We start from the raw sequence: 17,511 nt of genomic DNA, 5'->3' as shown, positions 1-17,511 counted from the left end.
TGACTGACAGATAAACCGAAGGGTAGTCTCTGGAAGTAATATCTTCCAAATGGTGTCCTGAAGGTGGTGACTTCTTGAGATTCCTTAGCTTGGTGTACCGGCCAATATCCATGTTTATCATCCAACTTGGAGAAGAATTTAGCTCCTGTGTACTTGGGATTCAATTCCTCTAATGTCAGAATCTTGTGAGGGCATCTCTTTAGGGAGAGGTTGAGTCACGATGTTGAGGTCCTTACACGTAGCCCTCAGATCTAGATACACCCTGATTGCTCCATCCTTCTTCAGTTCACATGTAATTGAGCTGCACCAGTCTGTGTGATGATGCACACAACAGATGATGCCATTGTATTTCATGTCATCGAACTCATGCTTAAGCTTTGCTTGTATGTGTATGCAGCACTCTCTAGGAGGGTCCATTGATGGAATTGCATCCTCTTTGAGGTGCAGTATGGCATTGCCTTTGAAATCTCCTATGGCCTCGAAAATGTCTAGGTACATTTGCTGTAGGTCATAGACTGACTCAATGTGGGTACCCTTGGTCTCTTCTGCTGTAATGAATACCTTGGTGACCTCGTGGATAGTCACAATGTTGAAGACCTTACACGCTGGTAGTCTTGCCACTGCTGGTCCGCGTGTGTCTACCAGGTAAAATATTTGTGGTTTCTATGCTGACTTGCCATAGCTGCACTGCATTGTTAGTGTGTCACTGCAAGGGATGCGTGACCCACTGTATGCAGATAACTTTTCATTTGTCGGTTGTATCATTGATTTCCATCGACTCCAGTGCATATCCTTCAGGATTTAGACTGGTAGGATATTTGCACTAGCTCCAGTGTCAATCTTAACCCTGAGTGTGTGTTTGCCAACGTTCTTTCGGCACGTCATGTTAATGGTAGCAAAAGCTTCCATTTGTTTGACTTCATCAACATAAAGTGTCAAGTTCACAATGTGAAACACCTGCTCATCTTCTGGCTGAGAATTACTCCTCTCCGAGTCTTGTCTCAGGTCTGTTTCGCTGTGGACTTCGTGTATTGGCTTGCATTTATACAGGTCTCTGGCGCTCTCCCTGCTGCTGTTAGCCTGTTGCTGTGCATGTCTTCTGCTTGTTTGTGTCCTTCTGTGACTTCTGGCTGCGTCTTTGGAACCAGGTTTCTTGCATAGGTGGGCCCAATGTCCTTTTGCAGCGCACACCTTGCACTGATCTTGAAATGCAGGACAACTTTGTGGCGAGTGGGAAAAACCACATTTACCACACAGCATGCTTTCTTTTTGCAACTTGGTTACTGTACCAATACTGTTGGCTGCACCTAGTGCTTGCAGATGCTGTGGTCCAGCTACAATGGCTTTGTATTTCCTGCCATATTTTAGTAATGCATCAATGCTGTGACCTTTCTTTGCCTCAAGAGGTCTTTTTGAAACGATTCAATGGGTGTTGAGACAACTACCAGCTCCATTAGTCACTCCAAAAACTCTGTTTCTGAAACATTGAATACCTTGCCCTTACTACGGCATCTACTGATGAACTGATCTATTGATTCCTGTGGCTGTTGCCTGTAGGACATCAATTCCAGGTGGTGAATTCTAAAATTCACTCTCAACCAGAGCTGATCTTCTCGCACTTCCCATATCTTTGTGAGATCTTTCTGGTCCTCTTCAGATAAGCCAGAGGTATTGAATATGTATAATCCCTCATTTCCAACTGCTATCAGTATTCTCGGAGCTTGCTTCTCTGGTTCTATAATCACTTGGTCTGTGAAGCATAACTGCACTCTTTGTTTGAAAAGTTTGAAATCAGATAGGATATCAATAGCCTTCCGGTTCGTGCTGGGAGATCTGGTATCCATCTTTCTGCTGTTCTTTTGCTTTCTGGTCTTTATTTAACTTTGTTCTATTCACTCTGTGCTGTTTCATCTTTAAGAAATATTCTGTTATTTAGACTAGCTGCTTGGATGGACAGTAACAGGTGTTTGACAGTGTTCTGTGTTTATCTTGTTGGCAGCACTTAAGCTTGTCTGTTTACACTGCTGTCCAATAGGCAGGTCAATTGTTTTTTTTTGCTAGAGTTTATGTTCTTCACACTCAAGTGGTTTAGTGTTATTTTTTATCTGAGGCTGTGCGAATGGAAACTATTCTTCACACTCCAGCGGTTTAATGATTGTTTTAAGCTGTGGCTGCTTGAACGGAAACTCTTCTTCACACTCGGGTGGTTTAATTTTTTAAAGGTTTGGCTGCATGGATGGAGACTCTGCAGTGTTCGGAGGTTTCTTGCGCTTTTTGCTATCGGATGACTCCTGCAATGGTGCCAACCTCGATCAGCCTAAGAAAGGAATCGGGTCTTCCCCGTTTTTTTTTAAATGGAGCCTTTGAAAGATGATCAACTTTTTAAGCACTTCAAAGCTTTATTTTTAAAGAGGGATTCCTCGACCATCGGCACAATGACCCACCTGATAGCAGGAGTTTATTTGCGGCCCGTCGTTCTGAGCTCTATCTTCTACAACTGCAGGTAAGTTCTTTTTTCTTTCCACTGTTTGGGCCAGTATTCCTGTCTGTCTCTTGGCTGTAGCAATGGTGTTTCACCTGTGGTCTTCAACTTACACTTTGCCTTTTCACCACAGCTACCACCATGTAATGAGTCCTTTATGTTGTCTGGCGAAGTCCAATTATGCTGAAGATCTCTAGATCTCTGACAGCTAAACTATCATATACAGTCAGAAGAAACTATTTTCCGAACCTTCCTCTAGGTGTTAAAGTTGCAGAGTGACCCTGGCTTGTAAACACATGGTACTCAGCTCATTAGCATACTAAGACCTTAAAGGGACATCATTCTTAAGGCAATCCCACAACAGGGGCCTCAACTATTCACCGTATTTATAAATGACTTAGATGATGGGATAGAAAGCCACACATCCAAATTTGTCGATGGCACCAAGATAGGTAGCTAGACTTTGTACAACTGAGTGGCTTGCTAGGTAATTTACAAGTCAAGCACATTGCTGTGGGTCTGGAGTCACATGTAGGCCAGACCAGGTAAGGACAGCAGATTTCATTCCCTAAAGGATATTAGTGAACCAGATGGGTTTTTACAACAATTGACAGTTAGGCTTGCTTTTAATTCCAGATTTATTAATTGAATTCAAATTTCACCATCTGCTGTGGTGGGATCAAACTCATGTCCCATGAGCATTGGCCTGGGTCTCTGGATTACTAGTCCAGTGACATTACCACTACACCACCATATCCCGTCTGGATGGGTGCAGCTCCAACAACACTCAAGAAGCTCAGCACTGTCCAGGACAAAGCATCCCACTTGATCAGCACCCCACCCACGACCTTCAACTTTCATTCCCTCCACCACCGCGCACAGTGGCAGCAGTGTGTGCCATCTACATGATGCACTACAGCAATTCACAAAGGCTCCTTCGACAGCACCTTCCAAACCCGCGAGCTCTACCACCTAGAAGAACAAGGGCAGCAGATGCATGGGAACACCAGCACCTGCAAGTTCCCTTCCAAGCCACATACCATCCTGACTTGGGGTCCAGGTACATAGATCATTAAAATGTCATGAGCAGGTACAGAAAATAACCAAAGGGCTAAAGGAATACTGGCCTTTATATCTAGAGGGGGTAGAAGTCATGCTTCAGCTATATGAAGCCCTGGTTATACCACACCTGGAGTACTGAGAGCGGTAATGGAAACCATACCTTAGGAAGGATATTATTGACCTTGCAGGGAGAGCTGCATAGATTTACCAGAATGATATTGGGGCTAAAAGGGTTAAATTATGAGGAAAGATTGTATTCCCTGGAATTCAGAAGGTTAAGGAGTGATTTGATTGAAGTTTTCAAGATATTGAGGAGAACAGATAGGGTAGATAGAGAAAAACTGTTTCCGCTGGTTACAGAGTCTGAGAGCAGAGAACATAGTCTAAAGATTAGAGTCAAACCTTTCAGGATTGAAATTAGGAAACATGCCTTCATGCAAAGGGTGGTAGATGTTTGGAACTTTCTTCCGGAAACAGCAACTGATACAAGACCAATTGTTAATGTGAAAACTGAGATTGTTAGATTTTTATTAATATCGGTATTAAAGGATATGGGGCAAAGGCAGGTATATGGAGTTAGGTGACAGAGTAGGTACGATCTCATTGAATGGCAGAACAGGCTTGAGAAGATAAATGGCCGCCTTCTGTTCCTGTGTTCACTAACTCAACATCTCTCAGGCTCAATAGCACCGCCTCCTGTACCAGTGCTATTTCCCCACACACTCTTCTCCACTCTATGACTCACCAAGCAAATCGCGAATTCAAGGACCTAACTGAACCACACTGCCAACCAGAAATTGGGGTAAGAATGGCCAGACTCATTTCACATAGAAACATAGAAAATAGGAGCAGGAGTAGGCCATTCGGCCCTTCGAGCCTGCTCTGCCATTCATTATGATCATGGCTGATCATCCAACTCAGTAACATGTTCCCGTTTTCCCCCCATATCCTTTGACCCCTTTCGCCCCAAGACCTATATCTAACTATATATATTATATCTATTTATTCGCACATGGGATGTGAGTGTTGCTGGCTAGGCCAGCATTTATTGCCCATCCCTAACTGCCCTTGAGATCAAGGCAGAACTGTTTCTAAATCTCACCCACTGCTCCCTTGAATCTTAGGCAATCCCCCTTTTTTGATAAGCCAACCTCACTCGCTCTCTGTCTGATTTGTCAGACTGCTTGTCCAGTATCCAGTCTGGGATGTGTAGAAATTTTCCCCAAATAAATCTTGGAAAACCAAAGCCATTGTCTTCATTTCCCTCTACAAACTCCGTTCCTCAGCCAATGACTGCATCCCTCTCCCTGGCAACTGTCTGAGGCTGAACCACATCATTCATAACCTTGGCATCCCAGTTGATCACGCGAGGAACTTCCAACTTCATATATCCACCATTATCAAGTCTGCCTATTTCCACCTCTGTAATATTGTCCATCTCCATCTCTGCCTCAGCTCATCTGCTGCTGATACCCTCAACCATGCCTTTGTTACCTCTGGACTCAACTATTCCAATGCACTCCTGGCCGGTCTCCCATCTTCCACCCTCCATAAACTTGAGCTCATCCAAAACTCTGCTGCCTGTATCTGGACTCACACCCAGTCCCGTTCACCCGCTTGTTGACCCACATTGGCTCCTGGTTAAGTAACACCTTGATTTTTAAAATTCTCATCCTTGTTTTCAATTCCCTCCATCAACTCACCCCTCTATCTCTGTAACCTCCTCAGTCCTACAACTCTCCAACATATCAGTGTTCCTCCAGTTCTGGCCTCTTGCGCATCCCCATTTTAGTCACTCCATTGGTAGCCATGCCTTCAGCTGCCAGGATCCCAAGCTCTGGAATTCCCTCCCTCCCTGCCGCCTCTTTACTCTTTCCTTTAAGATGCTCCTTAAAAACTACCTCCTTTGAACAAGCTTTTTTCACCTACCCTAATATCTCCTTATGTGGCTTGTTGTCATATTGAGTTTGATAATGCTCCTGTGAAATACTTCAGGATATTATACTATGTTGTGGTTGGTTGGTAGGTAGATAGACTTGCATTTATATAGTGCCTTGCATGACCACCAGACGCCTCAAAGCACTCGACAGTACTTTTTTTGAGGTATCGTCACTGTTGTAATGTAGGAAACAGCACACTGGGGATAATGTCCCTGCTCTTCCTCACAATAGTGTCATGGGAAATTTTACATCCACCTGAGAGGGCAGACAGAGCCTCAACTTAACTCATCATTCAAAAGATGGCACCTCTAACAGTACTGTACTGGAGTGTCAGCCTTCATTTTTGCACACATGTCCTGGAGTGGAATTTGAACCCACAACCTTCTGACTCAGAGGTGACGGTGCAATCCACAGAGTCATGGCTGACACGCTATATAAATGTAAATTGTTGCTGCTGCTGTGGTAGCCAACCCCACCTTTCTCTCTCGAGTGGAGGAGTTGTGTGCCATACCTGTGCCCGTGTACACGAACAGACAGATCACCACAGCTGCCGTCACCACCCAGCCCCAACGCCTCACCCCCGGCCTCTCCATGCTGCTGAACACTGGAACACTGCTCACATGGCACTGTCGAAAACAAACAAGAGTTATAAGGATGGACTGGTAAGACTTGGGTTTATTTACATATAAAGAAAAAGAACACATTTATCTAATTCTACATCAGACACTGATCCCCCTACTGCCAAACCCTGGGCTCCGACGGTCCTATATTGATATTCTGTCACTGGGTAGTGATATTGCTCTTTATAGCGACAAGGCGACCTCTTCAGCCCATTTGACCTCATCTGCCCAGAACAACCCCATTTGTCCATTCCACCTGCTGCATTTATTCTTTAAGTGGATCCAGTGTTCTGCCTTCAATCCTCTTTATTGGTAACTAAACTCCACCTGCAAGCCCTGAACCAGTTGCATCCCATTCTCCTGTGGCCCTGTCACATCTGCCTCATCACCTGTCAAAAACATCTCCCCCTCACATTTCTACTAATTATTTTAAGTCTATCATCTGTCTATCAATCCTCCTGCCAGTGAAAACAGCTTCTCTATCAAAACCACTCATAATTCTGAGCACCTCCATCAAATCTTCCATTGACCTACTCTGCTCTAAGGAGAACAAGTGCAACTTTTCTAATTTCATTTATGGAATGTTGGTGTTGTTGGCAAGACCAGCATTTATTGCCCCTTTGCTTCTCCAGGTTCTCCACATAACTGAAGTCCCTCATCCCTGGTGCCATTCCAGTAAATCATCTCTGCACCCTGTCCAAGTCCTTTCTAAAGCGTCCTGTCCAGAATCGAACACAAGACTCTAGCTGCGGTCTAACCAGTGTTTCAGAAAGATTTAGCACAACTTCCTTGCTTTGTAAAGGCAAGGATCCCGCATACAAAGAAAGGCTTCAATTTGCCCGAGCACCTTCAAAGACTTGTGTATGTACATTGTCAGGTCTCTATGTTCCTGCATCCCCTTTCAAATTGTACCATTTCATTTACACTAAATCTCCTAAATTCTCCATCCAAAATGTATCACTTCACACTTCTACGTGTTAAATGTTATCAGCCATGAGTCTGCTAATTTCACCTGTCTATGCCCTTCCTTACATTCATTCATGGGATGTGAGCATCGCTGGCCAGGCCAGCATTTGTTACCCATTCCTAATTGCCCTTGAGAAGGTGGTGGTGAGCTGCCTTCTTGAACCGCTGCAGTCCATGTGAAGTAGGTACACCCACAGTGCTGTTAGGGAGGGAGTTCCAGGATTTTGACCCAGCGACAGTGAAGGAAGGGCGATATAGTTCCAAGTCAGGATGGGATGTGGCTTGGAGGGGAACTTGCAGCTGGTGGTGTTCCCACGCATTTGCTGCCCTTGTCTTTCTAGTTGGTAGAGGTCGCGGGTTTGGAAGGTGCTGTCGAAGAAGCCTTGGTGCGTTGCTGCAGTGCATCTTGTAGATGGTACACACTGCGGCCTTTGTGCATCAGTGGTGAAGGGAGTGAATGCTTAAGGTGGTGAATGGGGTGCCAATCAAGCGGGCTGCTTTATCCTGGATGGTGTCGAGCTTCTTGAGTGTTGTTGGAGCTGCACCCATCCAGGCAAGTGGAGAGTATTCCATCACACTCCTGACTTGCGCCTTGTAGATGATGAACAGGCTTTGGGGAATTAGGAGGTGAGTTACTCGACACAGAATTCCCAGCCTCTGACCTGCTCTTGTAGCCACAGTATTTATGTGACTGGTCCAGTTCAGTTTCTGGTCAATGGTAATCCCCAGGATGTTGATGGTGGCGGATTCAGTGATGGTAATGGAATTAAATGTCATGGGGAGATGGTTAGATCTTAATTGCCACTTCCAGCCCAAGCCTGAATGTTGTCCATGCGAGCATGGACTTTTTCATTATCTGAGGAGTTGTGAATGGTGCTGACTTATGATGAAGGGAAGATCACTGATGAAGCAGCTGAAGATGGTTAGGCCGAGGACACTGACCTGAGGAACTCCTGCAGTGATGTCCTAGAGCTCAGATGATTGACCTCCAACAGCCACAACCATCTTCCTTTGTGCTAGGTATGACTCCATCCAGCGGAGAGATTCTGCCTGATGCCAATTTTGCCTTGTTCCACCCCTCTCACCTTTCATTTAAAATCCTTGTTCTCTACCACCCACCCACCAAAGTACCATGCCAGGTTTCTCATCTTCCTCTCTCTACTTTTATTTAGGCTCTTTGATGCCACACTCAGTCAAATGCTGCCTTGATGTCCAGGGCAGTCTCTCTCACCTCACCTCTGGAGTTCAGCTCTTTTGTCCATGTTTGGGTCAAGGCTGTAATGAGGTCAGGAGCGAAGTGGCCCTGGCAGAACCCAAACTAAGCATCAGTGAGCAGGTTATTGCTGTTTAAGTGCCATCTGATAGCACTGTCAACGACACTTTCCATCATTTTGCTGATGATTGAGAGTAGACTGATGGGGTGGAAATTGGCCGGGTTGGATTGGTCCTGCTTTTTGTGGATGGGACATACCTGGGCAATCTTCCACATTGCCGGGTACATGCCAGTGTTGTAGCTGTACTGAAACAGTTTGGATAGGGGTGTGCCAAGTTCTGGAGCACAGGTCTTCAGTACTACAGCCAGGATGCTGTCAGGATCCATAGCCTTTGCAGCACCCATTGCACTCAGCTGTTACTTGACATCATGTGGAGTGAATCGAATTGGCTGAAGACTGGCATCACTTTTAAACAGAAACATTTTTTTATTCACTGGCAAGGACAGCATTTGTTGCCCATCCCTAAATGCCCTTGAACTGAGAGGCTTGCTAGGCCATTTCAGAAGGCATTTAAGAGTCAACCACATTGCTGTGAGTCTGCAGTCACATGTAGGCCAGACCTGATTTCCTTCTCTAAAGGACATGAGTGAACCAGATGGGTTTTTACAACAATTGACAATGGTTTCATGGTCACCACCCACTTAGAGTAGCTTTTTTTAAAAATTCCAGATTTATTAATTGAATTCAAATTTCACCATCTACTGAGGTGGCATTCAACTCCCTCCCCCCCCCCCCCCCACCCCGGCCCCATGCCCCCACAGCATTAGCCTGGGTTTCTGGATTACTAGTCCAGTGACATTACCACTACACCACCACCTCCCCAATGTTGATGTTCAGAGAAACTTGGGTATATTAGTATCAGGACCACAGAAAATTAGCATGAAGGTACAGCAAGCAATTAGGATGGCAAATGTCACAGCCTTTACTCCAAGGGGATTGGAGTACGTGAATGAAGACAACTTGTTACAATTGTATAAGGCTTTGGTGAGACCACACCTGGAGTACTGTGTGCAGTTTTGGTCTCCGTGTCTAAGGACGGATACACTTGCATTGGAAGCAGTACAGTGAAGGTTCCTGGGATGAGAGGGCTGTCCTAAGAAGAGAGGCTGAGTATATTGGGCCTATACTGTCTGGAGTTTAGAAGAATAAGAAGTGATATCAATGAAGCATACAAGATTCTGAAGGGGCTTGACAGGGTAGACACTGAGAAATTGTTTCCCCGAGCTGGGGAATATAGAACATAGGGGCACAGCCTCAGGATAAGGGGACATCATTTAGGACTGAGATGAGGAGAGATTTTTTTACTCAGAGGGTTGTGAACCTTTAGAATTCCCCACCCCAGAGGTTTGTGCACGTTCTGTCGTTGAGTATATTCAAGACTGGGCTAGTTAGATTTTGATCTCTCAGGGAATCAAGGAGTATGGGGAGCGGGTGGGAAAGTGAGCTGAGGTAGAAAGTCAGTCATGATCGTATTGAATGGCAGAGCAGACTCAAGGGACCGGATGGTCAACTCCTGATCCTATTTTATGTGTTCTTATGTTTTTATCTGTGAGGTGAGAACCTCAGAGGAGACCTAGGTGGATTACCCACTTGGCACTTCCAGCTGAAGATGGCTGCAAAAGTTACAGCCTCGTCTTTTACACTCACATGCTGGGCTCCCCCAACATTCAGGTTGGGGATATTCATGGAGCCTTCTCCTCCATTAGTTGTTTCACTGTCCACCACCATTCACAACTAGATTTGGCAGGACTGCTGAGTTTGGATCTGATCCGTTGCTCTGTCTATCGCATGCTGCTTCCACTGTTTAGCATGCAAGTAGTCCTGAGTTGTAGCTTCACCAGGTTGACACCTCATTTTGAGGTATGTCTGGTGCTGCTCCTGGCATGCCCTCCTGCACTCTTCATTCAACCAGGGATGGTCCCTGGCTTGATGGTAATGGTAGAGTGGGGGATATGCCAGGCCATGAGGTTATAGATTGTGGTTGAGTACAATTCTGCTGCTGCTGATGGCCCACCGCGCCTCATGGATGCCCAGTTTTGCATTGCTAGATCTGTTCAGAATCTATCTCATTTAGCACGGTGATAGTGCCACACAACACGATGGAGGGTATCCTCAATGTGAAGGCTGGACTTTGTCTCCGCCAGGAGTGTGCAGTGGTCACTCCTACCAGATGAAGACATTTCCAGTTTTCGGGTAAATTGTCAGTTAGGTTGAGAATGTGATGAGCTGTGGGTTACCACAGTCACCTCGTGCTTCACTGCCTTCAGAAATCAGAGAGAAATTTCCCAGAATCATTCCTGATTTGTCTACAGGTGAACATAATCAGTGAATGCTGCTGGGCAATTCAACCATGGAGGCACTGCAGACAAATCCCAACCCGTTCTTGCCCACTGTCCATGCATGGGCACTTTCCATGGGGAGTGTGAACCTTGGCTGCACCCAAAGGAGTGAAGACTATTTATATCACCCACACTGTTACTGACTTCTGCTCAGCACCCACTAGCAAATCCAACCTCCAGCTCTGTGTAACTCCAGTGTCATTAAACTAAGGAGCCTTCATGGATAGCTGGGAACCTTCACTCATAAAAATCTGGGAACAGAACCCAGCAGCACACAACCATAGGGACATGGAGAAACATTAGTACCTGGAACCCGAAGCAGATGGTTGGAATAGCATTAAACACGGCCATCCAGGAGGAAGGGCTGAGGAGAAAGGAAGAAGTATGGGTTAATCTTACTGGCAACTCTACAAACTTATTACATTACAACCACCACCCACACACCCCCCACCCCGCCCTTGATCTGTACAAATTAACACAGCTCCCTCTCCCATTCTACAGTCACCCCACACACCAGCACGACCCAGGATGAAGGGAATCAAACAACTTCCTGGGGCTGCTCTTGCCCGAGTAGCCACCACAGGGTATAAGGAGCACAAAAGCTGGGCTATTATTCTCCAGTGAAATCCCCCCGCCCTCCTCTCAGCCACAGTAGCGTGCACACAAATGGCTTGCGTCATGCCCAGTAAAGGCATGTCCTATTCATAACTGTAAAACAGGGAACGTATTCAGCCTAGAATCTTCTGGAGCTGAATTTTAATTTTAAATGAACAACAATGGACATTAAAATGCTGTATAAGGTGGCTGCTGAGGGTCAGATGACTTTTGCAATTTCAGCCCAGATTCAGAATATCTCAAGCCTCTGGAAAGTTTCTCATTGAATGATCATGGGTGGAGTACCTCCCTGGGATGGACATACCAAGACGAAACTGTTGGAATTCTCACCTCCTATTGTTTGTGGTCTGACCCAAAATTCAATATCTATGAACTCCTAGACTCACTGACTCTGAGCTAGAAACTTAACAAACAAAGCTGTAAAAAAACAATTAAATCATAAGTAGATGTGAATGGCCACCATTGTGTACCAATGACTTCGAACTTCAAATCGTTCTGGGTGGACAATAGAAGTAGAAATAGAAGACCAAAACTAATCACAGATATCGACTCTTATTACTCCAAGCACCAGGGAGAAACTGGGCAGTCTGCAAAGCACAGCAGTGAAGGCACACAACCAATCCCTTAAAACTGGAGGCTACCACCTCCTAAGGTCTCCAAGCCTGTTCCTTTTCAAGTCCACTAGAACGGAAAAACGATCTGCTAGTAATAAGACTACAAGCAGCTAACTTCATAACCTGCTGAAAATCCACGTCTTCCGAGAGAATCCAACAACAACTTAGACATACAACTCAGGCTATCGAATCCACCAAACGTTTTTTCATTCGTTTCATGGGATGTGGGCGTCACTGGTAAGGCCAGCATTTACTGCCCATCCCTAATTGCCCATAAAAAGGTGCTGAGCTGCCTCTTGAACCACTGCAGTCCATGTGGGATAGGGACACCCACAGTGCTGTTCAGGAGGGAGTTCCAGGATTTTGACCCAGTGACAGTGAAGGAACAGCGATATAGTTTCAAGTCAGGATGGTGTGTGGCTTGGAGGGGAACTTGCAGGTGGTGGTGTTCACAGGCATTTGCTGCCCCTGTCCTTCTAGATAGTACAGGACACGAGTTTGGAAGGTGCTGTCAAAGGAGCCTTGGTGCATTGCTGCAGTGCATCTTGTAGATGGTACACACTGCTGCCACTGTGTGTCGGTGGTGGAGGGAGTTTGTGGACCAGGTGCCAATCAAGCGGGCTGCTTTGTCCTGGGTGGTGTTGAGCTTCTTGAACGTTGTTGGAGCTGCACCCATCCAGGCAAGTGGAGTATTTTCCAACACACTCCTGACTTGTGCCTTGTAGATGGTGGACAGGCTTTGGGGAGTCAGGAGGTGAGTTGCTCGCTGAGTGTGAGTGTGTGACTGGTGAGTGAGTGACGGAGTGTCAGACTTTCGGGGTGAATGTGTGAAAAAATAAATCTCTTTATTTCAACCCATGAAAAGCCTGCTGTTGATTATTCAAGATGGCCACACACTCAGGGGTTAAGAAACACACATTTTCCTTGTCAAAAACACACTGATTACAGACATGAAAGGGAAGAGAACTGGGGTTTTGTTTCTCTCTCATCTCTGTCTGTAACTCTTGGTCGAGATCAGTAATTCAGGATATGCAGAAGTGCCACATACTCCATCTCTGGGTAAAGCAGAGAACCAAACCAGCTCACAGCACAGAAGGAGACCATTCAGCCCATTGTGTCTGTGCTGCCGCTTTGTTGGAACAACCCTAGACTAATCCCATTGCACCATTCTCTCCCCATAGCCCTGTATTTTCCTTTGCTTCTAATATGAATCCTTAAAAATGTATTGACTTCTGCCTCAACAGTCTGCGTTCAAGCATTCCATCCCCCAACAATCTGCTCAGTAGATTTCTCCGAGCTCCTCTTCTCACACAATGATTGGTTTAAGTTGCTGACTCATCACCAAATCCACGAGGAAGTAGTACTTCCCTATTCACTATCCAAATCCTTCATAAACCTCAAACCCTCTGCTTCAAATGTTTCCACATTATGACAGTGACTACATTTTCAAAACACATAATTGCCTGTAAAGCGCTTTGGGGAATTGGGAAGTTGTGGAAGGTTCGATATTCTCCATCCCTCCTTCAGTATAAGTCCATGTTGAAACAAGATCATGCACCTACCCCACACGAGGCCAGTGACTTTCACCATTCTGCCTGGAGGACAATTTGTAGCCTGCGTCTCCACAAACCTGTGGTTCCACATCCCTCAGAGGCCTGGTTGATGGCCTGCCCAGCTGTGTGCCACTGAAAGAGTGGGACTGAGCACTTTCCCCACCTTCTCTTCAGGCAAGAGGTGGAAAGAGAATGTCATTGTGAGGCAGGATTATCCCAGGTGCCACACAGCAAAAGGAAAGGGCCCAGTTAACACAACTATGAACCCAATCCATCTAAATCTTCCCTAGCCGATGTGCCAGGCTCCAGTTAAGAAATGCCCACAATGGGCATGACCAAACTTAGCAGTACAGGGTCACCGAGGTCACAGTGCTGCGTCCCATCATTCCATTGCACAGCAGCTCTGAGAGTATTAGTTCCTGGGATGTGGGCGTCGCTGGCCAGGCCAGCATTTATTGCCCATTCCTAATTGCCCTTGACAGGGTGGTGGTGAGCGGCCTTCTTGAACCACTGCAGTCCATGTGGGGTAGGTACACGCATAGTGCTGTTAGGAAGGGAGTGCCAGGATTTAGACCCAGCAACAGTGAAGAAACGGCGATATAGTTCCAAATCAGGATGCCATGTGGCTTGCAGGTGGTGGTGTTCCCATGCATCTGCTGCTCTTATCCTTTTAGGTAGTGGAGGTCGCGAGTTTGGAAGGTGCTGCCTGAGTAGCCTTGGTGCGTTGCTGCAGTGCACCTTGTAGATGGTACACACTGCTGCCACTGTGCATTGCTAGGGGAGGGAGTGAATGTTTGTAGATGGGGTGCCAATCAAGCAGGACGCTTTGTCCTGGATGGTGTCAAACTTCTTGAGTGCTGTTGGAGCTACACCCATCCAGGCAAGTGGAGAGTATTCCATCACACTCCTGACTTGTGCCTTGTAGATGGTGTACAGGCTTTGGGGAGTCAGGAGGTGAGTTACTCGCTTCAGGATTCCTAGCCTCTGACCTGCTTTTGTAGCCACAGTATTTATATGGCTACTCCAGTTCAGTTTCTGGTCAATGGTAACCCCCAGGATGTTGATAGTGGGGGATTCAGTGATCATATTGCTGTTTAATGTCAAGGGGAGATGGTTAGATTCTCTCTTGTTGGAAATGGTCACTGTCTGGCACTTGTGTGGCATGAATATTACTTGCCACTTATCAGCCCAAGCCTGGATATTGTCCAGGTCTTGCTGCATTTTTACACGGACTGCTTCAGTATCTGAGGACTTGCGAATGGTGCTGAACATTGTGCAATCATCAGCAAATATCCCCACTTCTGACCTTATGATTGAAGGAAGGTCATTGATGAAGCAGCTGAAGATGGTTGGGCCGAGGGCACTATCCTGAGGAACTCCTACAGTGATGCCTTGGTACAGAGATGATTGACCTCCAACAACCACAATCATCTTCCTTTGCGCTAGGTATGACTCCAGCCAGCGAAGTGTTTTCCCCCTGATTCCCATTGACCTTAGTTTTGTTAGGGCTCCTTGATGCCATACTCGGTCAAATGCTGCCTTGATGTCAAGGGCGCTGACTCTCACCTCTTGAGTTCAGCTCTGTTGACCATGTTTGAACCAAGGCTGTAATGAGGTCAGGAGCTGAGTGGCCCTGGTGGAACCCTGACACCATTGAGACTGTGACCCTTGACAAAAAGGTTAGTGAGCAACATGGAAATGTCAAACCAAACAGTTATTCTCATTAAATAAGCATATGTGACAATCCTGTGGCTGAGCAATACAACACTTACCTGGTTGGGATATCTCCGACATTGATACCTTGATCTGGCCAGATGTACTTAACGATGACAATGATGGTCACATACCAGGTTCCCAGCACACTCAGGGCACTAGAGACAGAGAGAGTGAGAGAGCAAAATAATCAAAACAGGCCCAACATTGTCTGTGTGCACCCTCCAACGGGGGAGGGGGTAAGGAGCTGCCTCACAGCATCATGGCTTGAATCCAAAGCTCCAGTAGAAATCTTGGCTTCAAAGCATTTCAATATCCCTTTAAAAAGTTGTTGAGCCACCAATGGAAGGGCTGCAAGCTCTGAGGAATGGTACACTTTATAATTCAGACACCTCAGACTGCCAACTCTCACAAATTCAAATTTCTGAGCCTCACTGATGATCTCATGCTAGACTTAGCACAGTGGTGCAGTGGCTAGCACCGCAGCCTCACAGCTCCAGTGACCCAGGTTCAATTCTGGGTACTGCCTGTGTGGAGTTTGCAAGTTCTCCCTGTGTCTGCGTGGGTTTCCTCCGGGTGCTCCGGTTTCCTCCCACATGCCAAAGACTTGCAGGTTGATAGGTTAATTGGCCATTATAAATTGCCCCTAGTATAGGTAGGTGGTAGGAAAATATAGGGATAGGTGGGGATGTGGTAAGAATATGGGATTAGTGTAGGATTAGTATAAATGGGTGGTTGATGGTCGGCACAGACTCGGTGGGCCGAAGGGCCTGTTTCAGTGCTGTATCTCTAAACTAAACTAAACTAAACTTTCAAATCTTGTGAATTCGCTTCTTTTCCTAAAGATACATGTGCCCATGAAAGAGGCCAAGGATTTTCCCAAAGTTTACTGGGACAACGTTTCCAGAAGTTGTGGGATGGAGAGGCCAGGCTGGATTGTGGCTGACAACGATCATTGTCCTCTGTCAGATGTCAGTTTGTTAGTGCAGTGTTTTAAAACAGGGGCTCATGGAAATTTTCCAGAGTGTCCACAAAGTAAACTGACGGGTGAGGGGCAGAAAAATATAAAGGGGGAAGAAAAAAGGCAAGCCACTCATTTTGTATAAATTAATGGTAGTTAGTGTTAGACCTACACAAATAGCTGACAAGATGTCCACTCCCAAAGCTCCCGAATACTCAGCCTTCTTGGTGATGGGCGCCTCAGCTTCCATGGTTTTCAATGATGAGTCTCACATTTACTTTCAGAAGGAGGGGAGAGGAGGCCAGCTGCTGCTGTGATATTAAGATGCATTCAATTTGGACTCATGCGGTGAGCAAGTACCATTATAATGTGTACTTCCAGCATTTTCTGTGTATGTTAATCTCTTGGTTTGATTCTTGTAATTGTGGAAAAGCTCTCAGTTGCACTTAGTTAAATCTGACACCATGTTGCAATAATGTAAATTCCTTGAATGATTAAATAACAATGAGAAACTGGGCTGTGTTTTGCACAAGTCTGTAAAATACTCCCCAGATCTTTGTTGTGTTCAAGTGAGGGTTCTGTATTAGAATCGGAGGAAAGGAAACTTGCCTGTTTCTGGGATTTTTTAAAACTTAAAATAGTAATCTTTCTGAACCTGTTGAACATCTAAATATGGTGAGACTGCTGTTCATACTGAAATATTCAAATTAAAAGCAGTTCAGTTTGGCATTCACTAGAATGTTAGTGGAGTCACATGTATCCTTTATCTCTGGTTTGTCTCATCAGGGAAATAGTCCTCAAATTGTTACTCTGAGTAAATACCTGTTTTCTTACAGGCACTGTTTACATGCAGCACTTTTGTATTCTGGATGTTATATACTATTATAATTTAGATGGGGGCAGTGTGTTTGTGATTTCTAGTCCATTGAAAAAGACCAAGGAAGTTTGAGACCCATTGTGCTAGTGACAGACGTGTTATAAACGTAAAACATCAGACAGATTTTATTTACTTTCTCTGAAATGTTTATATTTTACAGTGGAAGGTTAGTGAAAGATTTGTAAGGCCTGTGGTATGCACACTTCCAAGATTATTTTGTAAGGTGCAAACATCTAATATTTTATTAGACTGAGAAGCAGCCGTACAGGAGAAGCTGTTGCTGCAACTAACTGCATTTTCCATTCAACAGGTTTTCCAACAGCACTGACTTTATTTTCATGTGTAATTTCCATTGGATCCTGAACCCAGGGATTTGTTAATATTTCCTTACAGAGCATTTATATTTGTTAGGTATTGCCTAGATATACAAATTAACCTGGTGTTTTTCCCCGGAGGGAAATGAGGTCATTTGTTCCTTGCCGATATTTGACAGAA

General features: G+C 45.5%; 1 protein-coding gene across 3 annotated transcripts in view; it reads right to left on the bottom strand.

Moving 5' to 3' along the window:
* The window catches only part of slc38a7 (solute carrier family 38 member 7), a 63,884-nt gene that overhangs the window by 23,417 nt on the left and 22,956 nt on the right, over positions 1–17,511 (bottom strand). For all 3 annotated transcript variants that reach the window (XM_068049808.1, XM_068049809.1, XM_068049810.1), the window contains exons 5-7: positions 15,238–15,336; positions 10,990–11,047; positions 5,996–6,110 (exon numbers count right to left, since the gene is read on the bottom strand). In XM_068049808.1, coding sequence (XP_067905909.1) covers positions 5,996–6,110; positions 10,990–11,047; positions 15,238–15,336 — 272 coding nt within the window. The remainder of the gene's footprint in view (positions 1–5,995; positions 6,111–10,989; positions 11,048–15,237; positions 15,337–17,511) is intronic.

Source organism: Heterodontus francisci, chromosome 17 (assembly GCF_036365525.1).
Source record: "Heterodontus francisci isolate sHetFra1 chromosome 17, sHetFra1.hap1, whole genome shotgun sequence".
Taxonomy (NCBI): Eukaryota; Metazoa; Chordata; class Chondrichthyes; order Heterodontiformes; family Heterodontidae; genus Heterodontus; species Heterodontus francisci.
This window is presented reverse-complemented; position numbering and strand designations above follow the sequence as displayed.